This window comes from Corvus kubaryi, unplaced genomic scaffold (genome assembly GCF_017639235.1).
Source record: "Corvus kubaryi isolate FWS band 111438036 unplaced genomic scaffold, C.kubaryi_AGA036_p1.0 37334, whole genome shotgun sequence".
Classification (NCBI taxonomy): Eukaryota; Metazoa; Chordata; class Aves; order Passeriformes; family Corvidae; genus Corvus; species Corvus kubaryi.
In genome coordinates, this window is record NW_024581108.1 from 7,635,852 (window position 1) to 7,648,348 (window position 12,497).

The 12,497-nt window shown below is 38.3% G+C and overlaps 1 protein-coding gene across 2 annotated transcripts in view; it reads right to left on the reverse strand.

Moving 5' to 3' along the window:
• Positions 1 to 240: 240 nt before the first annotated feature.
• Positions 241 to 12,497, reverse strand: part of PLPPR4 (phospholipid phosphatase related 4) — a 31,896-nt gene continuing 19,639 nt past the window's right edge. For both annotated transcript variants that reach the window (XM_042030107.1, XM_042030106.1), the window contains 4 exons: positions 11,822 to 12,017; positions 8,430 to 8,487; positions 6,994 to 7,167; positions 241 to 5,004 (listed from right to left, as the gene is read on the reverse strand). In XM_042030107.1, coding sequence (XP_041886041.1) covers positions 3,667 to 5,004; positions 6,994 to 7,167; positions 8,430 to 8,487; positions 11,822 to 12,017 — 1,766 coding nt within the window. In that variant the 3' untranslated portion in view covers positions 241 to 3,666. The remainder of the gene's footprint in view (positions 5,005 to 6,993; positions 7,168 to 8,429; positions 8,488 to 11,821; positions 12,018 to 12,497) is intronic.

Here is a 12,497-nt window from a genome sequence, read left to right on the forward strand (position 1 = left end):
ACAGAATGACTGAACAGGCACATCCTCACAAGGCTTGAAGTTCCCAATTCACTTGGGTTTTTTTGTAAAATGTTTTTTGGCTAGAGACAAGTTTGGACACTGTTCCTTATAAATTCTTGCCACTGTGCAAGGTCTCGAGGTTTCTCACTGATGACTACTTTTACACATCATGAGATACCTAATATTGAAAAATAATTTGGGGGGAATGAGACTTGGCTTCACCACAGAGATAATCAAACATCAATGAGGAATTTTATCTTTATTTCATTATGTTAGCACAATAAACTCACACAGTAGCATTGATCTGTACTTATTTAACAAAATACATTTATAGCAATTTACAAATTATTTTCCATTTGAAAACATGGCATAACATTTTATTAAACACAATACTTTATATAGAGAATTCTCATTTAAAAACATATTTTATTTTTAAGTATTTTCTTTTCTCAGTAAAGCACAGCCTAACAAAGAAATTCGTGCCTGTTAGCAAGTAAGAAAATCAGAACACTAAGAAGATGTCACCTGTCAATTTATTTGATTAATTTTAAATTAAGGTACCAGTGGAATGTAAACAAAGAGTAATTTTACAAAAGGCTCCTTATCAAATATACATGCAGAGGTCTGAGTTCCAATGTATATATTATTACATTTCTGCTCTCTAACGTAATATAGTTTGATAAGCCATTATTAAAAACAGTAGCCTTTGGCACTTTGAGTAAAAAAGAATATATCAATATTTATGTATAGAACATAATTTCAATGATTACACAAGAGCTTTAAAATCTTTTCTTAAGAAATAGGAAACTTTAGGAAAAATATCACACTGCACTTGAAATAGTGCAGCACGTTTCAGAGTAATAAAAGCAACATATATGCCAATATATATCTGACTAAAACCAAGGAATAAAGAACAAACACTCCCACCAGGAATCCTGCTGTTTCCAAAACAGCTAAATTGCCAGAGGGAACATTTTCTAATCTTTGCTTTATTGCCATTATTCTCCATTTCAATTTTCCATTATTTCCAGGTTCATCTACTGATGTTCTTTTCCCCTGCACTTACAAACTAACAAATGATTGCATTTTATTTCCCTGCATTGATAGGCCAACAGTGTTTGCGTCTTACCCATTCCTTTAAAGCTAATCCTACCTGCTTTATCCTGTACCTAGACTAAACTAAATCCAAAGGGTTTTGTTTGTGACAGTCCAAGTGTTTGTAATTCCTAGGAATCTTGTACAAAATTTCATATTAAATACCAAGGACTAAAGATACACCCTTTTGAAAAGAAAAAAAACAAAACCTGACTTGTAAATACTAGCATCTGAGAACTTATTTCTAAAAAAATTACTTTTTTTTTCTTCTTCTCCTGGTATCTATGATTATTTTTCCCAGCTGATGTGCCTTAAAGTGTGTCTTCAACATACGGTGCCTTTAACATACACAATGTGCTGCAACCCTACTGGGTAGCTTCTTACATGTAACCTGCAGAATACTTTCTCCCAATCATTCTAAGTATGATGGGGTCATCTTGTATCAATAGCAGAAAGAGTGTGGTCATTTCCTTAAGGACTGACACTCTTTCACAGCACTGGGTGATGGGCAGGTGAGGGAAGCATTGCTTGGCACAGTTGGCTTGACAGCAAGCATTCACCTAAGCCTGGAGCACCTGTAAAACTGGGAAGTATGTATAAAGCTTTCCATTGACTCGCAAACACCATCCTCATACTTGTGAAATTACTTCGGTTTAGGGTTGGGTTTGGGATTTTGTTTTGGTTTTGAGGTCTTTTTTTGGGTTTTTGTTGTTTGGTTGTGGTTTTTTGTTTTTGGTCTATGTTTGTGTTGTGCTGTTTATCTTCTTGAATAGGATGATTTGTCTTTCTACCTCCTACTTGGCTGGGGTAGGGTGGGCTTTTCCTTTGAGTTGTGTGGGGTAGGGTCCTGTAGATAGGTTCTGACTATAGAGAATGTATCTGGTTCTCTGATACCCTAAATCAGAAAAGGACTTAGACCAAAACACTTCTCATAAGAAGCCAGAGAACAGACCTGATTCTGGTACTACTCATTCAGTGAGGGCACTGCCAAGCCATTCCCTTCCCCTCCTACCAAGGGAGCTGGCAAGTGTCTGAGGGTAGTTCTCTTTCAGGTAGAAATAGGAGAGAATGAAGAGCTGCAATGGGTGAGCACTGCCCCTGGCTTCCTTCAAAGTCAGAGCCAAATGAATGAGGCATTCCTTCTAGCATGCCCATTCTAGGACATGCCATGTTTATTCCTTTCAGAGATTACCCTTTCAATAATTTTTGGCAACGGAGATTTTTAGCAGGCAAGTTTTTTCATTATATTCAAAGCTCAGTTTAAATAATTCATGTTCTCTCAGGTGCAGAGACCTTTCATATTCTTAAGTGGCAGTGGTGGGAAAAAAAGATCATGCTTAAGACAGCTCTGGAGGGTGTCTCAAAGGGGGTGGACTGTAGTAGTGGCACAATGCAACACTTGTTCAGTGATTCTGCAATACCAAGGCATTCCATTCTTTAAAGTGAAAGCACAAATCCCCTATGTGATGGTGATTGGGGTGAAACCTGTGATTGTTCTTGTGGCATACTAAGCAAGTGAGGTGAATGACTGCTTCTAAGTGTGAGCTATGATATTAATTCTTGTCTCCTTGGAAGCTGGTCAGGAAAGTTGCCATCTATTTTTATTTACTCATGGCTCACCTTTCACATTTGCACATCTTGCAGTTGTTGGTATCCTGCATTATTTGTTTAAAAACTAATAGAAAAATGGAAGGGTCACTGAAGGACAGAATAAGAAGTTTAAAAATGTAAAGTCTGAATTACTTGTAGTGCTTGGTAAGACCCCCTAAAAAACGTAATTTAAAACAATTCTACAAGTTAGCCCACTAAGAAGCAGCCTCTTCATTAGTAGCACCTGTTCTTAAACAAAAGTTGAGCGGTAGCAGCAAAACTATTCAAAATAGATAGTCATTCCATTCTAATGGAATGTCACCCACACATTTTTTGTTGCAGTAGACATCTTAAAGAACTACACAAAACCTTTGCAATCTTTGAATGTGACAGATCCACTATAACAAAGCTGTAAATATTTCCTACGCTAAATGAATGCAGCCAGCATCATCATAGTATTAGCAATATTACTTGTAAAGTAACTGCACATCAATATGTCATGTTTGCAGAGTCTGATAAGTATGCAATTTTTCAAAACATGTGAAGTTATCATCAGCACCATCCTGTATTAAAGATTTGGTGCAAATTCTGCAAAGGTGAATATATTCCACTGATACAGCCTTTTCTGTGAAAAAGTCAGTCAATTTTGCACACAAATATAAAATAAAAAGTTGGCACATTCAGGAAAAAGAGTGTCTGTGTTCAAGACCATTGTTTTAATTGACATCATCACCCTCAGATAAATGTTTTGAATCTGAAGAAAGAAGTTGCATGAAAATGTTTCACATTAGTTCTGGCATTGTGCTTTTCCCCCCACCACATGCTTTTCACAGGCTCATGCACATTGCACATCAGCAATGCTGGGCTGCTGGTCAATAATTTGGCACATAAAGGTAAATATCAGCTCAAAACAAAGGGAGCAGAACCTGTGTCAAGATGTGTTTCCTTTGTGGTGGTATGGACCAGCTGCTATGTCTCCTCTCATTCCTTGTATGCTCGTGTGGGGGATGTGCCTTTATAGAAGATGTTTCTGGTGTTCTCTGGACTGCTCCCTCTCTCAGGGATTAAAATGATGTTACCCTTTCTTCGAAGTGTTGAGTCCCGGCTAGAAGAAATGGACAGAGTCTCTGAGCCAATCTCACTTCCCTCCACTGGTGTGACTCTTATCGTAGTGATTCCATGATGGTGATGCTCAGTGTTATCTATGTTGCTTCTTTTCCTGTCACCTGACCCGTAACTGTCTTTTAAGGAGTCACAGCTCTCAGAGTCTCTGTTAAGATCATTTAGCTCATATGCCTGACGAAGAGTGACTTTTTCAGGACCTTTCCATTTCCATGACCCACTTCCTTCACCTTCTGATGGCATCTGAATTACAGGTCTGTTATTTTCTGGATGGGCCTCAACTCTAACAATGCTACTTGGCTCATGGTCTGTCAAGGTTTTATATCTGATGGCTCCTGTACAGGTCACTGTGCTTCCCTCTGAACTCTTTGGACTGCCCTGAAGCACTCCTTGCTGCTTAGACATGGCTATTACTTGCATGATTCTTGGCTGGCTATTGCTCCTGCATGCAACACTCTTCTCAGCAGCTTTCAGCCATTTAGCTCTAGCTGAACTACTTTTGGGTGATGTGTTCACGTTCTCCTGAGTCTCTTCAGGAATGTGTACTAGCTGGGATGAGCCAGGACGGGACTGAATAGAGACCCTCGGCCCGCCAGTAAGACCTGAGTTGTTACAACCTGGTACACTGCCAGGTTGGATTTTCAGGTACTGGCTAGTTGGGCCATGATGATCACCATTTACACCCACTCTGGAGGGTTCTGAGCTTGACCTCATTTCGATAGCCCTTGGTGGTGACTGGCCAGATTCAGTCTCTATTACTTGCAAGGACAACTTTCGACTTTCATTCTTGTTCTTCCACTGGGACAGCAGCTGTTTGGAACGGGCAGAATCCATTGATGCGTGTATTGTTGCATTTCGTCTTGCTGGATCTTCCAAGGATGGTGTGTTGACTCTTGGCAAGGTGTTGCTGAAAGTAACCATGTTTTCCTTTCCCATTGGGCTTCGTGGTGTTATTATTTCTACATCAGCATTTGCTCTCTTGAGATTGGTCAGAGACCCTGAATCTCTGTGGTTTCTATTCAGGATACCTTCCGTACGGTGAGAGACAATGCCATCGCTGCTGCCACCATTTTTTCCTGGGAGGATTCTGTTGGCATCTTGACTAAGGTCTGTCAAAGACCTTAGAGGTTCTCTGTGAAAATTTGGGTGAAACACATTCTCGTCACTTGGTAAGAAGTTCCCCACAGCATACAGGCCCTGATATTTGGACAGAAGCATCAACAATTGGTTAAGAAAGTTAAAAAAGGACCCATTTTAAGCTACTTTAATTATATTATTTTGCTTTTAAATAGAATTCAGTGACATAATTACTCCAGGTAAACTGACAGGTATGCTTACTTTCCTTTCCTCACTAGTATAGCCTTAGCCCAAATTCTGTCCTCAATCTGGTACCTCTCAGTATGTATGAAGTAATCTCACTAGGATAACTAGGGCATAGTATTCATGGCAATAAATAGTTGAGGTAAGGATTTAGCCTCCATAGGCTTTCTTCTTTTTATCAAGCAACAGATACAGCTACAGAAATAATGTTTTGTTAGAAAAATAGGCAAATAGATGTTTGCAGTCTCTTAGGCAGAGCTATTTTACAACTATACTACCGTCTGTTCTGATTTACTGAATCTTGTTACTGCTTGAGTTGTACTCTGCTGTTAGTAGATTCTGCCCTTTCTACTGCAAAATAATCATATCATACAATATCTACATCATAGAACAACTTATCAACTTTAAATCAATTGCTTTCCAAGCTGTGCAGAACTGTAATAAGATTTAGTTATACAACATTTTCCTAATCAGTAGACTCGCTATAAAATGCTGTCATTTTAAAAGGACTCCACTGAGAATATTACATTAAAGGGTCAAATATCTGACTCAATCACTTGAGTTACTTGTTCTTTACACTCCTTTCAGAATTATTTGTAGTTTCACATTATTTCCCTTCCCCCTCCTCCTATTGGTATGTAGTTTTCAGGGCAGATTTGCTGAGTACTGGGTATCCAGGACAATATACTCTCTGCTGTATGATGTCACGCAACAGTATGTGAAGACCTACCAAAGCATACCTGTTTGTGCATTTCAAACATGGGGACAACAGCTCCATTTAGGTAAATCTACAACAGTGGAATCATTTGAAATAATATTCTCAACAGAGTGCCTTTCTGTTCACAGTGCCATCACAGAAGTTGACTTTAGCAGCTCATGGGGTTTCTGTTATTACCCTAACTGCTGTTTCTTCTGCCACTGTGAAGCCCATTTTTCCCTGGTCACCTTTGCAGACCATCTGCAGGTACCTCAGGTTATGTTATCACAGAAAAAAGGGGGTCAGGAAATGACCTTAATTTAGTATTATACTAAAATTCATCATTGACTTCTTGGGGGTAAAATATCCCACTAGCTGTTAAGACTCTTCTGTCCACATGCCCACACTCAAGCAGTGGTGTCAGCAGAAGCTCTGATTGCTCCCAGGCACCTGTGTTGTTCTCTGAGCAGCCAGGGTAGCAGAATTCCTGCTGGAGGCATACTGAGAGCAGCAAGCAAAATCAAGTGCTTGATGAGCTTCCTACTGACAAACAGGCCTGACTTACATGCTTCCTTACAGGACCCTTCCAAGGTGCTCCATCTCTTTCAACCCAGTACAAAGGAAAAACATAGGGATAACCTGATCTGACCATCCTCTTTCCCAGCATGTTTTGCCTAAGAACTCCAACGAATCACAAGTGTATAATGTTGCCTTTAATTTCTTGCAGATTCAGCAATTCACTCAGCTGAGTCGCTCATAATTCAATCATTTTTTGAGATCGTAAAGCTAACACTGTCAGTATTGACTCAGATCAGCAACAAATACCAGTTAATCAAGTATTTTTCTTGTGTTATGCTTTTAAGTGTGGATTAGAAAAGATGAGGATTTTTAAGTATTTAATAAAGCACATAAAGTTAGAGCTGTTTCTGTATACAGTGCCAGATGATTATATTCCACTTTGTGCACTGTTATGGCACTTTATATTGAAATACTTGTTTGCTTTTTCCTTTTTGCTTTTAAAGTGATTATCCCCAACTCATTTTCAATACATATTGACTACACTTTTCATTATGGTATGTGACCATAATGAAAAGTTTTCATAAAAATTACCAATACTCTTATTTTAGCCTTATTAGTTTTATTTGCTAAAACTTAACTATTATATTTACCAAATAGAGAGCAATTCCGCCTCCTATGAGAAAGCCACAGTAAACATCAACTGGATGATTCTTATACTGGGTGATACGAGTCAGACCGCATATAATTCCACAGATGATAAAGGCAAAGACCAAGAGTGGTTTAAGAAGTTTTGAGGAGTCTGTTAACGTAGAATTGAAGTACATCTTGAAAAAGAAAGAAATGAAGAAGCAGTTGAAGAAACTTAAATGTACCTAAGAGGATTTAATTTCTCACATACAATGTTTCTTTTACTAGATCACTAGTACACAGTAATGTTACAAGTAATCAATTTAATTTTACTTTACAGCCCTGTTAAAATTTGCTCACTCACTGTAGAAAGATCTAAAATCACAAGGAATGTATTTCAAAAAACAGAGGCAGTATTGCTTGTTGACATCAATTAGGATAAGGATTTTATGCCTCCATACTGTTCCCAATCAGTATCTAAATGTTCTACAAATGTGACTAAGGAGCCACTGCTTGTGAAATACAGAAGCCAGATGTCATGCCAGATGAACACAATAACCTGTTCCAATGAAAGCTACCACCAGATGCTTTAGAGAGCCATTTCTCAACGGAGGGCCATAATGCCAGGGAGGTCACAAAAATTAAGTGGAGGTGGTTCATCAGTATTATTCCAAATTTTGGCCTTTCTCCAGGCAGAACAAATACTGGCAAGCTCCCAGTACATGCACAATACTATTATCTAATGTCATTAACTGGTCGTTACTGTTGTTTTCCTCTGATTTTCACAGCATGAGTGATGGAATTACTTTTCAAACTTCTAGTAAGTTGTCACTTGTACAAACATTGTAGGCCATACTGAAGAAATGCTACAGCTCAGAAGTGCAAAATCAGCTGTGATTGCTGCGGCATGTCCCACAATTCTCTGCTAGCGACTGATGGGTTTTATTCACTTGCTTTGCAGTAACACCTTGAAGGCCTCTGGGAGTGATTGTGCCACTTCATCCATGCCGCAGATCTATGGAGGTGAAATCAAACTACATCACATGAATGTAGGCCCTTAACATCTCAAGTTTAAAAGCAGCGAATCAAGTGAAGACAGCAATAAAGAAAAGGCAGCATGCATAAAGGTTAATTTGACTGGTAAGTTAAAATATCACTCTGTAAGACAGATAAACACTGCATTTTATAGGAGGGTAATATGAGGCATCAAATATACTTTAACATAACACTTTTTGTTGCTTCTTAACAAAGGATATGAAGCAGTTGTATCTTTTCCTTATTCTTTAACAGCTACAATAAAACCAGCTTTATTAGTAGTTTTATTTTGCTTTCAGATTGGTAGGATAAAAACATCCATCCATCCAAGATATCCAGGCAACACATAATTTTACAATATGCAGCAAATTACTTCCTAAATTTTGTCTTGTATAAATGAAACTGAACAGAGTTGGTTACTCACCGAAATGTACACTGCTGCAAAGGCTGCCAGGGTGGCATGTTGAGAAGGGAATGACTTTCTGCCAAGGAAGGACACTCAAATTATACTTCTCAGTTCAAATGCTCAGTGCTAGTGCTCATTGAAAAAAACACTGGGTGGCACAGTCATTTCTATCTTACACTTCCCAAACAATATGTGATCTATCAGTAACATTTGTCATCAGGTGACATTTTTCTCAGAGAGGCAAACTACATCTTTATTTGCTATGTCTATGGGGTTTTTTTTTTGAAAAAATTTCAGTACTTTTACCTCATGACAGAAGCTAATGGAGCACAACAACATGGGGAGGGTATTTTAAGAATTACTGAGCCCCTTCTTGATGCCCAGAGCAAGAGAATAAATGAAAGTATGTCCAAACTCTCTGAGACAGTATGAGATATCAAGTCTGCTCTTGAAATTGCTGAGAGCCTTCTGCTCTCATTGAAAACATGGAGACTTGAATGATGTGGACTGGGTCTTGAGTTACAAACTTCAGATATGAAAATTAAAAGTGACAGCTTAGCTTCTACTTCTCTGGCAAGAAGAGGAGGTTTTGTGCATGCAGAAGCTACACAGAACCATCACATGAGGGTCTGTAACATTTTAATATTATTATTCTTCTAGACCCATTTCAATTCTCTAAAAACAACTAAAGAAAAGTGATGTGAATGTGAAAGAGGTTTTTACATAGTAGAGAGAAAAAAAGCTGGGTTTCGATTCAGTAACACCTGTTCTACAGTGGACATCTAGATCACAGAAGTCCTAAAAAAATTCTATGACCTCTGAGCCCTAGAAATGAGTCAGAAACAGTGAGGATTTGTCTCTTTACAATGAAATATATATGTAATGTACCATGCTGGATGTTTTGTTGAAGGAAGAGTATGTCTATCTTGCAGTCACAACAGCAACTTTCACCTGAGAAAGCTCAGCTTGGGATAAATGCTTAAACAATCATTTGGCTTCACAGATGGGTCTTGCCACCCTAACTGGGCTCCACGTACAGCCATTTTCCTAGCAACACCTGAGCGAGCTAGTTTAAAATAGCAGAGACAGAAACACAGTCCTTTAACTTCAGACAGACATTTGTTCTGCAAAGCAGTGGAGTCTGCTTTCTAAATTTCTTTCCTCTGCATATTGCCTTGTCTGTTCTACATAACTAATTGGCAGTTAAAAATGTACATGTAGTTTAGTGTGAATGCCACACTGCTGACCTGAATTTGAGCCTATGGCTCAAGCAGGCCATAGGCTCATGACTCTGGCCAAGAGGAAATCTGCATGGTTCCTTTTGCATTTCTAAAGACAGACCTAAATTCTTCTTCAACTTCCTTTATCTTTAACCTCCCTGAACAAATCTTTCACAAATAGTATCCCTGTGGAACAAGTTCAGGGTTGAGGACAGGGAAATAAAGACATGAAAAAAAAAAAGTAAATGTTTATAATAGCTAATCAGCTCCTTTACCCTGTGCAGGTTTTAATGAAGCATAAATCTACTTAGAGTCTCTGTGGAGCTAATGTGTATATTTGATTCTATGAACTTTTCTACCACTTGGAACTTAACCTTAATTTGATGGCATTTTTATAGTATATAAGGTGTGTCACAATGGTACCGTCAATTTTCTCTTTGTTCTCTTTTCTATTCACATGCTTTCAGGGCAAACACAGACTAAATGCACTCTCTGTACTCTCTAATGGTGTCACTGCTTTTGTTCCTCTATTTTTTATCTTTTAATCTAAAATGAAAATAACTGCAGCTAAAAATATGTCGCCTTTTTGTATGGCTCTGTATTGAAAAGGTGAACAAAGGTCTCAAAGAAAACACGTCCTGAACTCCGATGACAGTGTCTGACTCTAAATGCTCATGCATGAGGATGTGTAGAGGGGGAACAACGAGAGAGTCCTACTGAGAGAGAGAGTCATACTGAGTCAGAACATCAGAGATGACAAAGGATAGAGACCTCACTGGAGAGCTGAACAGAAGTGACTGAAAAGGCTCTTTGAAGATAACAGAGGAAAAGATGGACAATAGGAACCACTGGATATTTGGGGATGTTGCAGAAAAATGATTTCATGTAATCCGTTGGATAATTATGTGCTCCTCTCTATACTTTCCATACAGGAGTCTAGAGGCAAATTTCTGGAGCCAAAGTTTCTGGGAAGTACAAATGAAAAATGAAGGCGATTAGCAAACTCAGAACAAGTCCCCTTCAGTAACTGAAATTACTGAAGTCAAATTAACCTCCTGTACTGTAGAAGTTACACCATAATTTCTATGTAGGTGACTGAAGGAAGTAGCAAGTACTACTGAAGAACCAGTAGCAAGTGCTGCTTGCTGTGGTAAAATTGAGACTGGCATAGGGAAATAACAACATAATAAAGGAAAAATGCAGTAAAATTGAATTAAGGAGAAATTGAGGGTGGTGCCAGAATATTATAGCTTGCCAAATGTATCCTCTATGATGGAAATAACTTTGAGATATCAATATATGGTCATTTTCCTAGGGAAACAGAAACACCCAAAGCCTGATTGCTTAGTCTTAATATGTTACAAGTAATGTCACTGATTTTTTGGAAGTGATGGTATTTAAACTTAGGAGTGACTGGTCATTTTGGAATGGCTACAGGCAGTCAATTCAAAGCAGCAGACATCATATTTGAGATAATGAAATGAATGAGATGTGACTGTGGAAATTTTTCTGCCTGCTCCTGTGTAATCATGTCCCAGTTTTCCTGGGACACCATGCAGTTGCAAGACACTGCTTGCAAGCATCAGGCTTCGCTGGCAATATCCCAGTAACAGCAAATGGTTGTGGGAAAAGAGATGAAGAACCAGTTAGAAATACCATGCAAGAAAAGACATGTTTGGGAACACACAGCTTTGCACTGTTGTGGTATTTTCTCTAAAAAATAGATTTTTTTCAATGCTGTTAACATAAAAAACTTAATTAAACAAACAGAAAAGAAACTTGTCCAACAAATCCCAAACACCTGAACAGTAATGTACAGAGGTCTCAGACCAAGTGCTTGGGAGACTTCTTCCCTGTCTGTTATGGGGAACTTACCCACACACCACTTCGAAAAAGCAGTAGCAGCTATACAGTGACAATTGTATAGGAAATTGCCTCCTTTGAGGGGGGAGAACAGCTGCTAACAACTGTGCTTTGGAACCTGACAAAGTCTTCCAAAGCCCACTGTTAGACTAATATCTTTATGGAGAAAATGGAACGTCACTAAAAAGACATTTATGCATTCACCTTTCTTATAAAAAACCAACAAACTCATTCAGACTTTAACTAGGAAAAAATCTTGAAATTGGGACAGAAGATAAAATATAAAGTGAATACTTAAAAATGTACACAATGAAGAATAGAACCAACCTTCCAGCATTGATAATATTGAGATCAGTTCCTGAGCAAATATCTTCCACAACATATGAATTCTCTGAGCAAGATACATTTAAGGATGTATAGTTAGGCTTGCAAACAGTCAGGAAATACGGTGCCTGATATCCTGTTGATAGCTGTATAATATCAGTAACAAGAGCAGTTGCACAAAGACCAAACACGTGAACACCTAGGAGAGAAATCAACAGAGCTTGTTAACTTTAGTATATGCATTAATTAGGTTGGTATATGCATTAATTAGGTCGATTGATTGTGCAAACTACATTCAACAGAACTCTGGTGGCTTTTGTTATTGGACCTGAGAGAATTTAAATGCAGAGTATGAGGTATTTTTTTGTGAAAGCTTATTGCAAAGTTGAATTTTTTAATATAAAAAAATAAGATAGTTTATGCTTGCTTTCTTCCTGTTGATACTTAAAAGTTTTGTTTTAATGGTTTGATGTCCTCCCACATCTTTTCCTAAAAGGCAGCTACACTGGAGCTTCTTCAGTTTGGAAAGAAGTTTTCTGAATTGACTAAAGAGTAGCCAACTATTTGAGGAGAGCATATGTACTTATCCAGTGCTTGGACTTTCCCACTGGAAGACAGGCTTTTAGTAGTACGGACATTAGGTCATTGCTCTGAAGACCTGTTCTCTTTTTGCCACCAC